Here is a 19,691-nt window from a genome sequence, read left to right on the forward strand (position 1 = left end):
GACCTGGCTTATGCAGACTAGCTTCAACAGGACTGGGACCTTAGACTGCTGGTGGGATCTTCCCTTCCACTTCCTCCCACGTACAATATTTCTAGTAATAGTAATTTTTTCTTCTCCCAGCTCTTCTACTTTCTTTTCTTTGCCTTATTTGCATAATGTATAACTTGCTTTGGTTGTAACCCAGAAAGGTGGTATATAAAATACCCAAAAAGATTAGGGGTTATCAGTGCCATTTTTGGACGCCAGCGCCAACCTGGACAGTAGCAGAAGGGGGATCACTGCCTTCCCAACACCCACTATACCACCAGTGATGGACCTGGGTAGGTCCCAAGGTGGGGCCTAGGTTTTCAGGGAGAGCAGGGTTTGTGTGTCAGGTAGGAACCTAATGTTGGGATCTGTGTTGCTAGGGGACCTAATGTTGGGGATCAGGAGTGCCAGGAGAACATAATATTGGGATCAGGAGGATATCGGGGAGATCTGATGTGCATGGGCGGAGGTCAGATCATAGGGAGACATGTGGGAGAGGATGCGTCATTAAGGTAGTAATACTGGTATTGCTTTATTCTATGGAGGCCGCCAACCCAGGACAGACAGTGGCCTCACTACCGGATTGCCAGTAGCGACCTGTGTGCTAACGGTGACAGCCAGCCACACCTTTTCCTGACCATGTCATGCCCAGATCTGGCCCACTCAAGCTAATTCAGGATTTACACCATAGCAGCTGCCTTTTTAGCGCAGTAGTTTGAGTCCACGCTGCTGTCTACCATGCTGAAAACCCCTCATTAGGTGCTTAACACAGGTTAATAGAAGGGCCCCAATGCTCTTCTTTCTGGTGCATCTGCTCTGTAAGTGCTGCAGAAAACTGATTTCAGAGGACAGGAAAGATTTTATTACATTAAAAAATGATATATTTCGGCAAAAAATTGAAAAAGGTCTCTGGAAAAGCCAGTTTAGATGCAATTAGTATATTATAAATTTTGGTACATAATTTATTTGCATTTAACTTGTGCATTTTTAGTGGTAGCTCAGAGCATTACATTCAGGTGTATTAGATATTTCTTTTCTCAGATGAAAGAAATAGAGCCAGAAAAATAGATACTTTGAAAATCTAGTTATATTTATTGCTTGAGTATTTGGGCATAGGTAAGCATATTTATAAGTGATGCATGTCACCTTGCTTTTGAAGTAAATAACACATCGCACAACAATTAACACTTATTTTTTGACAGCTGTAGAGCTCAATGAGGAGTCTTTCCCAATACTTCTCCTGATTTCCAAGCTAATGAAGGTAAGACTGATTCTTTTAAAGGGACAGGTTTGTTTTAACTTACTGGAAAAAGGGTAGCACACATTTTATTCTTGGTTAATCTGTTGAGACACAACATGTCTCAGAAATAAACCATTTTTTATTGCCTTGAATATATTTCACACAGAAATGTTTACTATAGCTACCAGCCAAAAAATAGTCTTGTGTTACAAATTATGTGTCACCTTGTTAAGTAGTTGTGGCCACCACTGGCAGCATGCAGTACATTACTGCTTGCTGTCTGTCATGGCAGCCGATAAGTAGTGCTAAGTGCACCCCACTACTGGCAGGCCAAAAAAAAAAAAAAACCTCCAATTGCAGCCCACAACCTGACCCCCCCCCCCCCCCCAACAAGATCAGCAGGTGACCCTCCTCATCCCCTGACACGCACATACACACACGCACAAGCTTACCAGAATATCCCTGGTGCTCTAGTGGACAGGACAGGAGCAGTCCCCACCCCTGCTTCTACCCCATAGCTGTCTGGATTTAAAATGGCAAGAATGGCCCTTAGTGGTAATCTCTTGGTACTATCACTAGAAGTCAATCTGCAAAATAATGGCAATCATATTTCTTGATATATGTTTTCACCTCATTCTTTAGGCTCTTTGCCTTAAACTTAAATTTGATTTTTTTTTTAATTCAGGTTTCTTTGGATAAGCTCTATATGACAGCAGTCAGTAATATTTTTGAAAAATGTTTGAAGCCAAAAGTGCTTAAGCAGACCAAATCTGAGTGTTCATCGTTGATTACCAAGGAAACAGCTAAAACTGTTCAGACAATTCAGTCCTACCTGTTGTCTATAACTAATCCACAATGGGCTGCAGCTAGTGCTCACAGAATTGCACAGGAACTACCAACAGGTATCAATTCTGTTTTAGAGGCAGCTTAAAATGTAGAGGAGGTTGTAAAATGGTTGATAACTTGCATGTTTTGCTTGTATAAGAAATAAATAAATAAGGGGTATCATCATTACTGAGACAATCAAAGTGGCAGCTGTTTATGTTCCTTATAAGTTTACCTGATATTTTTTTCAATTCTTCCTATAGTCCCATTTTTACCTAAAATTTTTCTTTTATAAAAGGGAAGCTAAAAGGATTACATTAATGTTTTTTTCCCATTGTTATGTATGATGCCCTTCTTTTCTATTACCATTGATGATTTTCTTTTGTAACTTTTTCAATAAATATAACGTTTTTAAAAATGTTGAACTTCCCTCCATCCTTTACCATTTCCCTCCCATTCTCCTTCCCTTTCACCTATCATATCCTTGTCTACCTTCCCTACGTTCTTTTCACATGTCCTTTGTAATGCCTTTCATAATGTAAGTAGTTATGATCATCACAATTTATAATACTGTTCCTACATTTCCTTGTTTTTACTATGTAAGCCGCACTGGACCTGCTGTATGTGGGAAAGAGCGGGGTACAAATGTAATAAATAAATCACTTCTGTAGGTAGGCTATGTCAAACTTATCCTCAACTTGATTCTTGCAATACCAGAGTGCCTAGGCCTCTTCTGTGTCTTACTGCCAAATTTTGTAATAATCCCCACAGCCAATAAGTTAGTAAGACTTTTGTCCAAAAAAATAAATAAACAAACAGGTTTCGCATACAGGTTACACATATATGATCAAGTTTGGTTTTTCAACCATGGTTCCTCCATGGTGATTACTCCAATCATCTTGAAAGGCCAATACTGTTTATGCTTAAGAAAGTTAATAGTATACCTGAATACATAAAAAGGACTTGTTGGTAAGAAAAGGGAAGCAATATTACTTTTTCACCCTGTTCTAGAAATCATATCTGTAAGGTGAAGGCAGTTCAAAAGAGGGCCAGCAGAAAACTATATGGCTTGCATTACAATTCATACATGGACAGGGGACGGAAAGTAGGCGGGCCCAGCGCCAATTGGTTAGTGCAGCTACATTGCCGTACACCAAATGATTAGCGCATGAGCCCTTTCTGCCTACTAAATATGTGTCGGTAACGGCTCATGCGCTAATTGGGAAATTAGTGCATGGCCATTAATTGAGGAAATGAAAAATTGGCCATTTTACAGCTGTGCTAAAAGTGGCCTCAGCGCGTGGGGTAACGTATGAGCAATCTCTCATACTGTCCTGCATTACAGACAAGACATAAATTGCGGTCCTGAAAACCACACACTAGTCATAACGCAGGCCACCTTTTAGCACAGCTTAGTAAAAGGGTGAAAAAATAAATAAATAAAGCTGGTGGACACAGTGAAATTGCTGAACATACGTCATTCTTCAATTTTTTCCCCCTTTTAGGGCCTGACAAGATTCAAGTAATGAAATTCTGTCTACATTTAGCTGAGAAATGGCTGAAAAGTACTCTTCCCCAGGTATGTCATTGGACAGAAATAAGTGAATGCTGCCAACCTTATTTTTGTGATTTTCTTTTTCTTCTTTTATCCTATCTTGTTTTTCAGTTATTCATTGTTGTCAGGAAATGTATCTTGGGATTCTTTTCATTATGACCCTGTTATCTGATCATCTCTACCTGTTTAAAAAAAGTTTTCAAAAATATACATCAAAAGACATTTGAATCAAGATACAGAAGTTCAAAAAAATAAACTAATATATTTTATCAATAAAATACAATTAGAGAAAAGATTACTAAACTGAACTATCATCTGTTAGACCACATCAGGGGGAGGGACTAACAAAATTCACATACTAGAAGGAATATTTATTTTATTTTTGTTACATTTGTACCCCGTGCTTTCCCACTCATGGCAGGCTCAATGCAGCTTACATATTGTATACAGGTATTTATTTGTACCTGGGGCAATGGAGGGTTAAGTGACTTGCCCAGAGTCACAAGGAGCTGCCTGTGCCTGAAGTGGGAATTGAACTCAGTTCCTCAGTTCCCTAGGACCAAAGTCCACCACCCTAACCACTAGGCCACTCCTCCACTAAAGAAGAATGCCAATGGACACCTACCTAATACTAAATCAGACCAAGCTAAGAGAAGTCCCTCAAAATAATCAATGCACAGACAATCCTCTACCTTCAAGAAAGAATTGCAGTTGTGAGGGTTCATAGAAAACATAGGAATGTTGATCCAAGTAAATCAAACATTTATATGGGTATCTCAGTTGAAATCTAGCTCTCAAAGAAATAGCTTGTTGTTTTAAAAAGACAGGAATTTCTTCCTCCAAGTTTGAAATTTTTCCATCAAGGAAACTAACTTCAGCAGACCTAATAATGAGGCACAAAAAAGCCTTCTTATCCTGCTGAAAAACAAAAGTCACCAACAATGTAGTCCTTAAAGTAGTTCCTTCAACTGGAATTTCCAAGATGTTAGTAATATTCAGACTATCAGAGAACACTTCCACCAAGGAATTGCCAGCAGGAGAATTCATATGTCTAGGAACAGGCAAATAGTATATTTTATGAAGAGGTGAAAGGCCTCAATCAGAATATTTACATTTTTTCTTTAAGAATCTATAAAATAACTCTTTAGCAGTAGCAGTCAATAATTTGGGAAAATTCAAAAGTCTCAAATTTAAATGCCTAGTGAAATTGTACAAATTTTCTATTTTCCGATGTAATATTAATTTATCTAGAACGAAAGTCGCTTGAGTTACCGGAGACTTCTGAAATTGAGAATCAAACACTTGTAACTTATCTGAATGAGTTTTCAAATCCTCCTCACACTTGTCAATCCTTAGTACATGCTACGGTGTAAAGGGAGAAGTTCCTGCACAAACTTCGTAGATAGTCCAGTACTGTCCAGATGGTATTGAGGGTCACCTCCGAAGGCCTCACCAAGGGTGGGACAGTTGGAATTGCCGTTTCCTCCAGTTGACCTTCTATCAACCCCCTCTGCTTGACTGGTGGTCTCGAATCCTTCAGCGCTGTTCCAACTGCTACAACTTCTTGGAGCCTCTGCATGCCCTTGGACGCATCAAACAACACAGCTTCCATAGCTGAACACGAACCTGACACTGCAGGGTCTCACAGTTGCAGGGGAGGTGCCAATCCAGCAGGGCTAAGTGAAACCTTACTCTCAAGGCCCGAAGTCTCCTTCACCATCGGGCCAGCTGGCACACCCCTACTTGAAGGTGACATGAAGCTAATAATTGCTGTTTGCCGCACCAAAGAGGGATCCTGCTGCAGTCGGGCAGAAGCTGCCTCTTTTTTCTTCATTTAGGCATAGGAAAAGGTGAACTCTGACGAGTACTCAATCAAAAGGTAATAGAACTAAGGCAAAAGCAAAGTAGCCAGTGTCTTCACTGTGCAGCCATCTTGGTCCTGCCCCTTACCTTTATAAAATTTATTGTATTCTTTTCCCTGGCCCCAATTCCCATCCTCTCTGCCAATGCAACCAGTTTTTTGTATTTTTTTCAAGAAGTGAACTACAGAAGAGGAAATTGGCCACATACCGCTCAATCTGTCGAAGTATAGCTTGTTGTAGAATCAGTAGGCAAGAATAGGACTGAGCTTCCACAGAAATAATTTAAATGTGATTTTCCAAAGCTAGGAGAATTTGGATTGTTAAAAGAAATGCGTGTATTCTGGAGACAGTTGCTGTGTTAACAAGCAGAACAGAAGTTTTATAAGGGAGCAATAGAAATCAAACAAAATAAAACATGGAAAAGAAAATAAGATGATACCTTTTTTATTGGACATAACTTAATACATTTCTTGATTAGCTTTCGAAGGTTGCCCTTCTTCGTCAGATCGGAAATAAGCAAATGTGCTAGCTGACAGTGTATATCCAGGGGAAGGCAATTGCTAATTGTTTCAGCAAGGCAACACAGTTCTGCCAGAGAGGCAAGAACTCACGAGATAAGTGTACAGTTTTTTTCACCTAGTATATGTAATCTTTTAAACAAATGAATAAGTGATTTTATAGCACTGTGGTGATTGGGATGCAAAAAAATATGAGCAGAGGTTGCTCTTTACCCAAAAAAATATAGTAGGAGTTACCCAATGAAAGAAGTGCTATGCCACGCTGTAGCAGCATTATTGACTGCAGTCACGGTGGTTTATATCTGAGGGTACTCTACACATAAAAATTATTGATCACATACGGGTGAAATAACTGTTTATTACTACACTTACTCGCAGTAGGTGGCTTTTGAGTCCTGGTTTGTGGTTATTAGCAGTTGAATGTTACCAGAGACATTGATATTGTGAACTCGTTTTCTGCTAGTGGAATAGCAACATTCCATGTAGAATCTATAGAAATCAAACAAAATAAAACATGGAAAAGAAAATAAGATGATACCTTTTTTATTGGACATAACGTAATACATTTCTTGATTAGCTTTCGAAGGTTGCCCTTCTTCGTCAGATCGGAAATAAGCAAATGTGCTAGCTGACAGTGTATATAAGTGAAAACATTCAAGCATTACTATGACAGTCTGACAGGGTGGGAGGATAAGGGAGCAACACTGGTAATAACATATTTTCATATAAAAGGGAGAAATAGAATTGCAGAAGGCAATGTGACTAATCAGAGCCCTACAGTGGTTTACAGGATTGGGGAGGTGGTATTATATGGGACTGGAGTTTGGTTGAAAACAAGTTTAAGCTTCTTGATCATCTCCACTCCTTCAAACAAAATTGCATTTTGAAATGATCTAGTGCTAGGGGAATAGAAGTTGTGTAGCCATTCTATTTTTAAAGATTATCATCAGCGTTTCTATAGTGACGATTCATCTGAAGATTTAGATTCCGATACTTATTTGGGGAGTCTCGCTGTCCCCTGTTTTGATCCGATACAAGTGCAAAATCTAAATCGCCCCATTGAAGCAGATGAGGTGTTATGGAATTAAAGAAAACACAATAGGACATACAGATTCCACAATACTGCAGTATCATCAGCCACAACTTACAATCAAGAGATGGGAATTGCAAAAGTAAAGAAAAACTAAACAAGAAAAGGAGGACCTAAAACTTCCAAATAAGGTGGGAATTCATTTTTAGACCCACAGACTTAGAGAACAGCCATTCTTATTCTCATCCAAAAACTTCTCCAACTGAAGGGAATTAAAAAAACAAAACATGTATTTGTTGTCCTTTAAGGGCAACTCATAAGGGAATTTTAAAAAATGGTCCCTTAATTCTAAACCTTGAGGTTTGATAAAAGAAAAGATTTTCTATGAGCTTGGGTGGAGCAGAAAACGTCCGGAAAAATTGAATACTTCTTGGAAAAAAAGCCCTCAAAACAAAATTGTGTCCCTTTCTGAAGATAAGAGTATCTCTGGTTGCAATATTATCTTGTGAATCTTCAAGAAACTGTAACATTAAAATTTGATTGTTCCAGAGAAACCTTTTCTGCATGTAATACAATCTTTACTCATGGAAAAAGTTTTATAAAGTTACCTCCTGAAAGTGAAGGAAATCTTTGTATTCTAACTTATCAAGTAATATTCTTTTAAAGGATGAGGCACATGAAAATGCTAAAACCCTGCTGAAGAAGCTGAGAATGCAGTATGAGAGATTAGCCACTGAATATGTACTGATCACCCACAAACTGAACACAGAAGAGTATTTGAACCAGATAGGGAAGCCAGCACATCTCATCATCTCTCTTTATGAGCACTGCAGTATTGGAGAAAGGATTAAAAAGCCAACCGGTAGAGATTATCCTGGTATGTATGCAAACTTTGATGCAGTGAAAAATAATATTCTCTTTGGAGGGGACGGGGTGTAATTGCTGAGGCTTTCAGTAGTAATGATCCTTGGGGCTGGTAGCGTTAGCTGCGTTTTAATTTAATAGTGGCATGTACCGTGCATGTTTCCTCATGTCTGCCAGTCACTCTGCCCACATTCAGCATCTTTGCTGTCCTGGGCTTCTGTGAAACTTGAGAGTGCTATTTTTAAAAAATCATTTCATCTTGGCATGGGATGTCCTGATCGGTGCCTATTATGCTTTCATTACTCCCCATATCTCTCTCACTTGTTTATACCTAATTGATATACAGTGCATTTTTTTCTAGCGAAAAAGGTGCCGGTACTCATATGCCAGGCCACCCTTCAGGGGTTAGGTGATCACTGAGGGACCCAAACCACAATAGACAGACCACCTGCAACCAGTCACAGAATCTATGACAAGGCAGAATTGGTGTGTAGGACCTGAGCTCTTTCATTAAAACTTGTGGATCATAGGTCAATTTTAGCAGACAATGGAAAAGGTACCCCCTCAATAAAAGCCCTGCATATATACTTCCTCTGTATTTATACCGTGTGCTTCTCCTTAGCTCTGTGGGATCTTTGATACATTGTGCTTTAAAGCATCATTTTCTCTATAGTTATTCATTGAATGGTTTATCCAATGCATGGATCTCTCAGAGATATAATGATGCTGGAAAATGGTTTTACTTTAATGTTCAGCTATTGCCCCACTGACTATGGCCATAGTCGGCAGGGGCCACAGCTGAACATTATAACACACTGTTGAATCAAAGCTAAGTTGCTCTTTTCTTCTTCTTTTTTTTTTTAATTATAAGCAGTGGTGTGCTGGAGCAGGCTCTCACAGGCACGCAAGATCCGGTTGTTAAGTTTTTAAGAATTTTGGGAGCCGGTTGTTAAAGTAGGGCCCTCCATGGCTACTTTAACAACTGGCTCCCAAAATGTGGGCTTGGGCCCCCTGCTGAATTCTCTTTTACTTTGCTGGTGGGGATGCTGAGCCCTGCCAGCCAAGTAAATAGACTACTGCTGCTCCCCGCTCCTTGTTTCCAACTCTAGGCAGCAGGCTGGGACTTCTCGAGCATGTGAGAGAAGTTCCAGCATGCTGCTCAGAGCAAGACATTGGGAGTGGTGGCAGTCCATTTATTGGCTGTCAGCAAAGGTATGCCTAGCATGCCTGCACGAAGGAAGGGAGGAGAGCGAGGCAAGTGTTGCCCCCCCCGGCCCTTCCAACTGCAGAGCTGGCTATGTTCAGAGAAAGAGCCTGTTGTTAAAAATTTACCAGCACACCCCTGATTATAAGTCACATGTTTATTAGGTATCCACAAGTATTAAAGAATTTTGGAGTGTTTTAAAGACTGCAGATTTAAAGACTTGTTATTTATTTCTTATTTTAAAATTTTCTCTACTGCTTCCCTGGACAAGCCATTCAAGGTGTAGTGCACTACAAACCCATTGCAGAGTAAAACATCATTAAAACAAAACATAGAATACTATCTAATAATAATAACCAATGCTACTCAGCATTCAGCATGATAGGCCTATCACAGGTTTCAGCACAACAGGAATCCAGGTTGCCTACCAGCATATATCCCAGCAGTAGGCAAATTAGGATAATAGTACACTTATGTCAAACTTGTAAAATAGGTTCCTATTTCATAAAGCCAACATAGGCATCTATGTTCCTTTGTAAAATAGGCAACCAGAACTAGCCCCAGTAGCACACAGATGCCCATGTACAAACTGTTACCTGGTCCAAAAATAGTGCAAATGTGTGTGTAATCTCTGAGGGTAATTTTATAACAAGTCACCTAGGGCTTCTTTTACAAAGCCGTACAGCAAATGAGAGGAAGCCCATAGGAATTGAATGGGTTTCCTCTCATTTGCTGCTCCGAGAATTGGCAGCGTGGCTTTGTAAAAGAGGCCCCAAAATAGGGAGGCCAAGTATGCATGTATTTTGTGCTTAGTCCATAAAAACACATAGGCACCTACTGTATGTATCTTTATAAAATACCCTCAGAAATCTCAGGTAAAATGAACCTGCATACATTTGCAGCTGCTAAGGAGTTGATGTAAATGAATGTGCGTATTTTATATATAACGCCAATAAATCACAAAGTTGCCAGTGCTCTGCCTGAACTGTGTCCTTTAACATGCCTACACCTAGGTTGCATAAAAGTCTGCACCTTCCTTTCATCGCAGGTAATGTCTTTTTCCATGCATATACTGGGATATACACATAAAAAAGTGTTTCTAAAATATCCCCAACATGTATGCTTGCGTATTTTCTAAAATCTAAAATGTTTAAATTGTACAGCGCTGCGTAACCCTAGTAGCGCTTTAGAAATGTTAGTTAGTTAGTAGTTAGTTAAAATTCTGCCTCCACTTTGCCCTAGCTACTCCCCCAGGAGCGCCTATGCACAGATCACATAAAAGTAGGAAAACTTTCCATGAGTCTACTTTTTACATGTGAATACAGTATCCATCAACCTGGTACCCATTCAGCTATCTGTATTTTACCTCGAACCATGAATAAAACAAGGTTAATTTGAATCCTAAACATGTGAATGAAGGAATAAATGAAATAATTAACTATTATTTGACTTTCTTCTTTATCTACCCCATAATAGCAAAGCTTTTGTTTTTATTTAAAATCTTTCTATAGATATTCATACTGCAGCCAAACAGATAGCAGAGCTTAACAATTTGAACATGTCCAAAATTCGAGATGTGCTGCTTGAAAAATGGTTATGTTCAAATGCACAACCTATTGGAAATGTAAGTATTGTTTGTATGAGAAATTTCAAATGCTGTATTTATTCAAAGCAAAAATGGTGTCTCTTCAGCAGATAAAAATGTCTATTCCCTATAGTACAGAGGGTATTGGAAATGCAGGATCTGTCGGTGTAATTAAAACCCTGGTGATTTTAGCCTGCAGCCCTCATAATAGCCTCACTTCCCCTTGTCCAGATGGTTTTATATCCACTGAGAATTGTTTGAAAGGCTTTGTTTTTATCTTGTAAATATATCTCAGATGAAAGATTTCCATGGCATTAATTGTTTTAGTGTAATTTCTTTAAATGCCTTTCCCTAAAAAGTATGTTGGACCATTTGAAGCTTAAATCATATAGAGAAAATATTTGGATCAATTTTATCTTTAAGAATAGTGTAGCTACTAAAAAGGTAGGAAAGAAAATTGACCTTCGTGTTAAGGCCAATGTATGAGATTCTTCAGAGAAGGCTTAGATTTTACTGAAATGCCTTCATGTTTTATTTACTTCCATTTGATTTCTCAGCCTATCCTATGTATCTGAAAGCAAATTATAATGAAAAATAGTTCAATACAAATATTTAAAAATATGTAAAAAAAAAAAAAAAAAAACAGCAAATAATGGCTCATCTTCTTGCTACTAAAAATCCTTATTTGTATCCCAATAAGGCTTTCAAAGCATAACTCTGGATGTTCTTATGTGCTCCCTCTGATAATTCTACAGTGGCAGTGTATTGGAGAGGCTGCAAAGAACTAAAGACTTGTTTATAGGTTGTCACAATCCAACTGGTTGTGCCTTTTCACCCACTCTTGCCAAGGGTGAATGCAGTGCCAGTTCCCTTCTCTGGTGCCAGCTCTTTTGTGGACTGTGATTTGCCTGGACAAAATTTGACCAGTCAACTTGGGGAGGGGCAGATTTCAAACATTAAGGTTTGTCTAGCTAACTTCCAAAGTTAAACAGATAAACTCTTTGAATATTGACCCCTATATATTACAGTACAGGGCCTAAGTAAATTTCCCCAATACAAAAAGCTTTGTAGCACATCTGGCCTTATGACTAATCCAGGAAAGTTAATATTTTAATGTATTTATTATGGGATAGATATTCAGAATGATGTAAATGGCCAGGAGAGGCTTCTGGCTCTTTAAATTGCTTGTCTGGGGCTAAGCAGCAATATTCAGTGGCATTTAACCAGAGAGTGCCGCTGAATATTACCTCTTTACGCCCCATCCCTAACTGGCAAGGTTAGGGGTGGGCTGGGGATGGAGTTTGGATAAGAGTGATCACCAAGACGGTTAGCAGAGATATTGAAATCTCAATAAATAAATAAAACTCACATAAAGTTAGGACAGAAAAAAGGGTGTCCTAACTTTTTGTGCAAGGAAAGAAAGGTAACAGCATGAGTCTGAATATCGGCCGGTGCCTGGTTACCTTCTGAGTAGTGATTGCGGCTGCCTTTTTCCCCTCTCCCTCCCCCCAACCCCCAAAGATAGAACAAGGTAGGCCCAGGCCTCCCCCCACTACCCCTCCCACTGGGCCTACTTTGATGAATCCCTACCTACTCACTTCTGCCCATGTCAGAAGCCACTTCAAAATGGCTGCTGTTGACCTCTAGTGGCAGTCTTGCAGTACTTCAGGTACCTTGGTACTTGAAGTACTGTGAAGCTGCTGCTAGAGGTCAAGGCAGCTGTTTTGAAGTGGCCTCCGACATGGGCTGGACCAAGTGGGCATTGCTACTACCCATTTACCACTTGACCACCAGGGATTCAGTAGGCCTGGAGGGAAGATCCCAGGTCTATATTGCTCTGTTTTCGGGGGGTGGGTGAGTGGGAGTGATCAAGCTGGGGTGGGATGTTTTCCATTCTGAGGGGGTAGGAGGGGAAATCGGGATGGAGGGGTATCAGTATCTGGACAATAATTGTTTATGCGGATCCCAGTTGATATTCAGCCGGGACCCATGTAAGTGGGACATTGCCCAGCACTGAATATGTGGGACTAATTCTGCCCACAACGGTCAGCATTTTAAAAAATGCTGGTCGCTGCAAGCTGAATATTTATTGACTAGTATGTTTTCAATCCTTCTGAATGTTTCTAGAGCTCTTAGTGATTTTATTTTTCTTTGTTATTATATAAAGAAAAATCAGGAATTTGTTGGTGATATTCAAGAGGATGAAGACCTTAGAAGGTAAAGTCATTTTTGATGTACCGATTTTCATACAATATTATGTCATGCTTCATTAGGAGGGGGTCATTTAGTAACAGTTAATGCATGATATGCAGTGGGCCCTGAGGTAAATGACATATTAAAATGGAATTAGCTTATGACATTAGTAAGTGACCCACTTTACATTTGAGAAAAGTATTTTTTCTCCATTTTCAAATAAAGCAAAATTGAGAAACTAAGATATGTTTTGTACATGAACAGTGTCTGATGATAAGCTTTCTTTATAGACTTTTGAAATAGCAGAATAGATATCTTATTTTAGACCGAGGTGGGCAAACTATGCCATTGAATTGTACTTATCACAGAAGGTCCATGGAGTCATCTGTGTATAAAGGTTGCCCTCCCCTGTTTTAGACTGAGGGCCCTGTTTACTAAGCCGTGCAAATGTTTTACAGCGCGCTAAAAATTGGTGAGCGCTAATATGAGAGACACGCATAGGAATATATGAGTATCTCTAGCGTTAGTGTACGCTAATTTTTAGCATGCGCTGAAAAGTTTGCATGGCTTAGTAAACAGGACCCTGAAGTTGATAACATACACATTGAGATGATATTATTTCTGCTGCTCTTTTTGCAGAGTTGTATACCTACTTCAGCCATATCCCATGGATTATAGTTCAAGAATGCTCTGTGCAATTGCAACATCTGCCACATCTGTAAGTTGAATGTTTTGGGGGGAGTTAATTTAAAAAGTCTAAATAAGAGCTTGGATGGCTTGCTTCAGAAAGGCATTATAGAAATCTTTATGAATGAACAAACAAACAAAGCCACATGAGAACTGCAGACATTTCCTAAATGCTGTCATCAATAAACACTAGTTATTTTTGTTATGTGTTTATTTTGTTGCTACCATCATTTTTTTTTTATCTTCCCCTTAAGAAAAGGGATTTGATTTGGAGATAAATAATTTCTTCATCAACTGTTACAGCTTGGCTCACAGTTTTTAGTTCTAGTGCAGTTGCTTGCCCTTTCATGTTCAAGCTAAGTACAGTTTAGATCCTTTAAACTAACAGTGGTGTGCTAGAGGGGTCTCCCTTATCCAATTGTTTTATTTTTCATCAATTTTTATTGAAGACTCAAACATAACCAATACAATTGTTTCATGACAGAAAATATTTGAACCACTCAGTATAGTTCAGAAACATGAAAACACTAAACTGGGCCGCCAACAAGTATTTCTCGTTTACCCCCCTTCACCCTTATTCAACTCCTTATGCTGTAGAGCTACAATCCAGCAATAAGCGTAGTATCAAGCCCCTCCCCCCGTAATGCCCCCAAACCCCCTTAACCCTCCCTGCCCCACCTGTCCCCAGAAGCTAAAGCAACACAAAGCCCCCTTCCAGGTCCCTGGAGGTCTGGTTTCTTATGACCCCTCAAGCCCACTGGTTCAGGGAAATTAATAACAGCATACTACCTTACCCTCTAACCCCCCCCCACCCCCCCCCCCCCCCCCCCCCCCCCAGGTACCTTCACAGTTAATTGTGGATCTTACATGGAGTCCAAATCAAGTATTAGTCTAATCGGCCAGTCAACACCCTCACAATACATTAATCATCGAACTTCTGCCTCTGGGAGACAGAGAGGACAGATAGGGTCCCCAAAAATTCAGAAAGCGAGTTTTACATTTATAGGAACCCCTTGCCTCCCATATTAACAATTGATGCACCCAAAATTGCTTCATTACTCTGACTCCAACTCCACAGCCCTGCTTGTTGATAAATGTAATGGATAAATGCAACGTTTTGAGGGCTGTGTGTCAGTACAGTACAACAATGCCTTGTTGGTAAAAGTAATGGATGAATACAACATTTGATCAGAAGTGTGAACATCAGCATGCTTGGTCATTCAAAATAATGAGCGTTCTAAGGCTGCATGGTGCCCTTAAGGGGCGAATCCACAAAACTACTTTGTTTCTCTGTCTCCATCTACTGGTTGACAGACATAACCCACAGGTTCTGTACTGGTGTGGTGAAACTAAATTAACAGTAAGATAAATGTATCCTTTAATCAGTAATTCTGTTTTTTCATTCTAGCCAATTGGTGTGAACCAGTTAACATTTACTCATAGAAGCCGAGCTCTTCAGTGCCTTGTTCATTTAGTGGATACAGACACTATGATTTCGCTTATTAAAAAACCTGTTGATGAAATAAAGTAAGTTTCTTGACTAATTATGAGAAGTTATGTACTCTAGTATTGTTGTGCAAAAAGCCATTTCATAAACTGTAAAGAACCTTTAGATAACTTCATGGGATGGAAAAAGAGAAATATGTGTTCTAAGAGGATAGCATAGGGGAAGAGCTTTTCAGTCTGAACGATAATGGAAAACATGTCATGCCCTCTATTTATCAAGAGATTTAGAGACATTAATGTACATTATACCAAACACTTGTGTGTTATTGAAAATTACAGTGTAAACATCACTCAGATGAGGGATGTATGCACTACAATAATGGCAGGTAATGTTATAAGGGAAGGGGAGTGCATACTTTAAGCAGTAAAGTACTGCTAATCTCTGTACAGAGATGTCTTTTGTAGGTATGTTAAACCAATCCCCTGATTAGTTATTTTATTTCACAGATACTACCTAAAATGCTGTATTTATCTGGCTGAGCTTGAAATCTTAAATATCCCATACACTTTTGAATCATTTCACAACAGTCCAAAAGAAGGAATGATTAAAGGACTGTGGAAAAACCATAGCCATGAACCTCGGGTGAGTTTTCCGTGAAGATTATTAGTTAATGTAGTTGAACAAGTATTTGGAAACCAGGATATGAAAACTTTAAAATGTTGTAGTAGTCCTATCATTAAATCACCAATGCACATGCTATACAATTTAAGATCAAATAGAAGCTACAGGGTAAAGGCACTTGCAGGTGAGCTGGAGAAATGCGACATTGTGCTGAAGCAGATGGAGTCAGTGTAATGGCCTGAGAAGGGGGCTTACATGAGCACAAGAGGATCTAAAAAGGATCTAAATGATGATTTAAAAAAACATTCTACCTGTTTTGCACCACGCTAAATGCATGAGAATTATTATGGTGACAGAGCACGTCTTACATGAGTAGTGAAAGGAAAAATAATCTTGATTGAGCAGACTCTATTCAAAAATATACTTTCCATTCTTTGCATAGACCAGTTAATTTCAGATTTTGTCCTGTGCTGATAAATTAGTAGGAAATGAGTGAATATTCTGGGTCTTAGTCTTCACCTCTCTCTTAATGGACATTCTTGTACTTAGCAAGAGAGGTATGAGTCATGGCAGCTGTTTCACGCCAGTTTGTGTAAAGTGGTGCTAGCACAATACAGTGCGTGTAGGGAGTTGAGGAATGACCTAGTTGTTAGAGCACTGGGTTGACAGCCAGGGAAGGCCAGTTCAAATCCTGCTGCATGCTCCTTGTGATCTTGGGTAAGTCACTTAACCTTCCATTGCCTCAGGTACAAACTTAGGCAGCAACTCTATAACTTAGCACCTTCATTTAGGTGTTCAGATGCCATATGCTGAGTTCCAATTCTATAATGGCATCTGTGGGTCAAGTCTTTGGTTTCAAAATTAATATAATGGCATCTGTGTGCTAAGGTGCCATTAGAGAATATTAGCTTACCTGAATGTTGGTGCAACACTTACTCCGAGGACAAGCAGGCCATCTTATTCTCACAGATGGGTGATGTCATCCGACCGAGCCCAGTGCAGTCGCTGACTAGAGGGATTATTGGAGAGCTTTCTAGCATGCCTCGGTACCCCCAGGTAGAGACACTCACACTGGACTTGTTTGGGAGGAAAGGTTTTCAGACCTCAATGCTCATTGCCCGCACCCAGTTCTACCAGTTCTACACGAGTCTTGTGGATTCTCTCCCACAGGAGCATGCCGCAGAGCTTCAGCAGTTTTCCAGTAAGCAGCTGGAGTGTAGAAAATACCTGTCCGGGCACGTACGACTCTTGAGATATAACGTCCAGACTCTCCGCCATGGGTGTGAGGATCTCAGATTCTCATGGCTGTGTGTCTCTGATCTAGAACCAGCGGCTCAGGAGACATTGGCAGATGTTCTTTTTCCGAGGTGACAACCTGTTTGGAGATAAGGTAGAAGAGAATGTGGACCTTATCAAGAAACATAGATACCATCCAAACCCTGTCTCGACAACCTCCAACTGCTGCCTCCTCTTTTAAGAGGTTTTTGAGTGGGCATAGGTGGCGACCCTACTACTCTAGAAACATAGGTTTCCACCACCATCTTGCTCTGTCCAGAACCTCAAGGCCCAGTATTCTCAGCCTCGCCAGTCCCACAATCAAAAGCCCCAGCCAGCCCCCCAGTCGAAGCAAGGGACAAGCTATTGACTGGCTCCAGGAGAGTATAGCCACAATCAAAGTAACCGTTCAAAATGACTTACTGTTAGGGAGGAGGCAAAATGTTTACCAACATAAGTGGCCCCTTGTTACCTGCAACTGGTGGGTTACTCGAATAGTCTGTCTCGGTTGCACCCTGCATTGGTGTCAAAGACCACCAAATTACCCATCAAGAGCATCAGCTCTTGGCACAAGCAGGTACTTGCAGAAGAAATCTCCACCCTTCTACAGGTCAATGCAGTCAAATCTGTACCACCCGGGCAAGAAGGGAAGGGATTCTATTCCAGGTGCTTCCTTGTTCCCAAAAAGACAGGGAATTGTTGCCAATTAACTCCAATTATTGATTTTTGACACCTCATTAACTAATTCATTTGCACGCGCAACTGACCTGTGCACTCAATGCACTCAAATTTGGATGCCCTGTATAGAATCTGGGGGTTATTGCTTTTATTTTATTTTTTGATGTTGCTAACACTCTCTATGAAACTGGTTTATTATGTTTAATTAGGGTTTACTTTTTTTTTTTTTAGAAACAGTTGTCACAATATAGCAAATACATGTCAGTAGACTTCGTAAGATTGTTTCATGGCATAGCCCTAGACGTTTGGGGTGGAATTCTTAAACCACTCTGGAAAACAGTTCTGTCCTTTCTCTTAGTAAGTCCCATAGCTACTCTTATAATCTTGAGGGCTGCCCTGTATCTATACATTGTCTCATTGTACACAGCAATAAAACAATAAAGTATTTTGTTGTCCTGGTAATTGACAAAACTGAATTTTTTTGTAGTGCTATTAAAACTAGTGTATGAATTGAAGCTGTATTTATTGTGATGGTGGCGTCCTGATGCCATTAAAAGACAAATGAAGAAATTAGATTAGACATAAAAACTCTAAACAATCAAAGAAGCCATAAAATATATGTAGTGATTGATTTTTATACTTCTTTATAGGCTGTGAGACTGGTGACTGAACTTAGTTTAGAACATCAAGTTTATGATCCCCAACTTTGGAATGGTTTAATTCAAAAATTACTTGGTTTCAACATGGTAAGATACCGTGAAATATTTCTGAAAAATTTTGAAATTAACTATTATCATTTTGTATTTCTGTAAGATTTTATTTTTAACATACTGAACCTGGTAAATCAAAGATTCTTTTCCATATGCATGTAATGGGAAGGTCATTCGACATATAGTGGGCCTAGTTGATGGTATTGAAAGTAAGGCCCATATTCAAAGTGATTTAAATAGCCAGGAGAGGCTCCTGGCCATTTAAATCACCTGTTCAGGACTAACCAGTCATTTTCAGTGGCACTTAACCAGATATTGCCTCTGAAAATGCCCGGTTAACACCCAAGCCAAAACCAGCTACTTTGAGGGCGTTCTGGGGGCATAGTCAGCACTTGACTGGTTAAGTGCAATATTCGGCACATGACCGGTTAATGTTAACCGCATAAATAGGACCAATGCAGTCCTATCTTTATAGCTGATTAAGTGCTGCATGTCACACTTAACTGGCTATAATTTGGCCATCTCTGTATACCTGAAAATTCAGTGCCGGAGCCCGGACATGGCCAGGCATTGAATTTCCAGGTATAATGCCAGTGGTGGTCAGCAAATGGCTCATCACTGCCAGCTGAATTTCAGGCCCATAGCATTCTTCAATTGAAGAGGTTTACCTCTTAACCTTATGTGACCCTAATAACAGCCCGTCCAGCCCTTTTTTAAAGATAATATAAGGTCTAAGACTAAGAAACCATGGGACAGGCATGTCCACGTCTCTTTTTGGTTCGGTTTTGTTTTCTTGAGGGGGGGGGGGTTCCTGATTTCCCCCCTCCATTTCTGACTCCTTTATTCCTTTGAAGCCTTTCCAGGTAACATTAGTTCCCTTGTAGATTGAATAATAGAATGAGTCTCTAACCTAAATACACTGCCACTTTGCCATCAAGAGTCATCCTCCCTGCTCCAAAGCAGACCAAGAAAATCACCATCCCTGTGCTTCAGTGGCACACTGGTCACTGATAGAGGGAAACTTGAACAGAATTTTCTTATTGCACACTAAGACCAAGCCATAGGACATCCAGCCTTTCATTTAGCCCTATCGAAGCAGCAGCAGCTCAACAAGAAATATTTCGGTAGAGTGGGATAGTCCCATGGCTTTATTTGGCATCTTTGTTGCTTGTGATAACATGAGTGAGGACGGGCCGTGGAACCAGGTAAAACAAGCCACATATATTCAGGAAGTTATGGTGAAAACAAATAAAATTTTAACTCCTGTTCCTTCACAGGAAGGGAGGAAGCAGAGAATGACACGAAGATGGGGATCTGCTATAAATCCACGGTTTAAAAAAAAATTACTGCATTTACCACTGGTGTGGGAA

The 19,691-nt window shown here is 39.9% G+C and overlaps 1 protein-coding gene across 1 annotated transcript in view; it reads left to right on the forward strand.

Moving 5' to 3' along the window:
- Nucleotides 1–19,691, forward strand: part of KNTC1 (kinetochore associated 1) — a 318,233-nt gene that overhangs the window by 276,707 nt on the left and 21,835 nt on the right. Inside the window, exons 47-56 of the mRNA XM_030219253.1 lie at nt 1,230–1,288; nt 1,953–2,169; nt 3,598–3,671; nt 7,724–7,934; nt 10,637–10,749; nt 12,878–12,927; nt 13,543–13,621; nt 14,999–15,117; nt 15,544–15,679; nt 18,262–18,357. Coding sequence (XP_030075113.1) covers nt 1,230–1,288; nt 1,953–2,169; nt 3,598–3,671; nt 7,724–7,934; nt 10,637–10,749; nt 12,878–12,927; nt 13,543–13,621; nt 14,999–15,117; nt 15,544–15,679; nt 18,262–18,357 — 1,154 coding nt within the window. The remainder of the gene's footprint in view (nt 1–1,229; nt 1,289–1,952; nt 2,170–3,597; nt 3,672–7,723; nt 7,935–10,636; nt 10,750–12,877; nt 12,928–13,542; nt 13,622–14,998; nt 15,118–15,543; nt 15,680–18,261; nt 18,358–19,691) is intronic.

This window comes from Microcaecilia unicolor, chromosome 11 (genome assembly GCF_901765095.1).
Source record: "Microcaecilia unicolor chromosome 11, aMicUni1.1, whole genome shotgun sequence".
NCBI classification, from domain to species: domain Eukaryota; kingdom Metazoa; phylum Chordata; class Amphibia; order Gymnophiona; family Siphonopidae; genus Microcaecilia; species Microcaecilia unicolor.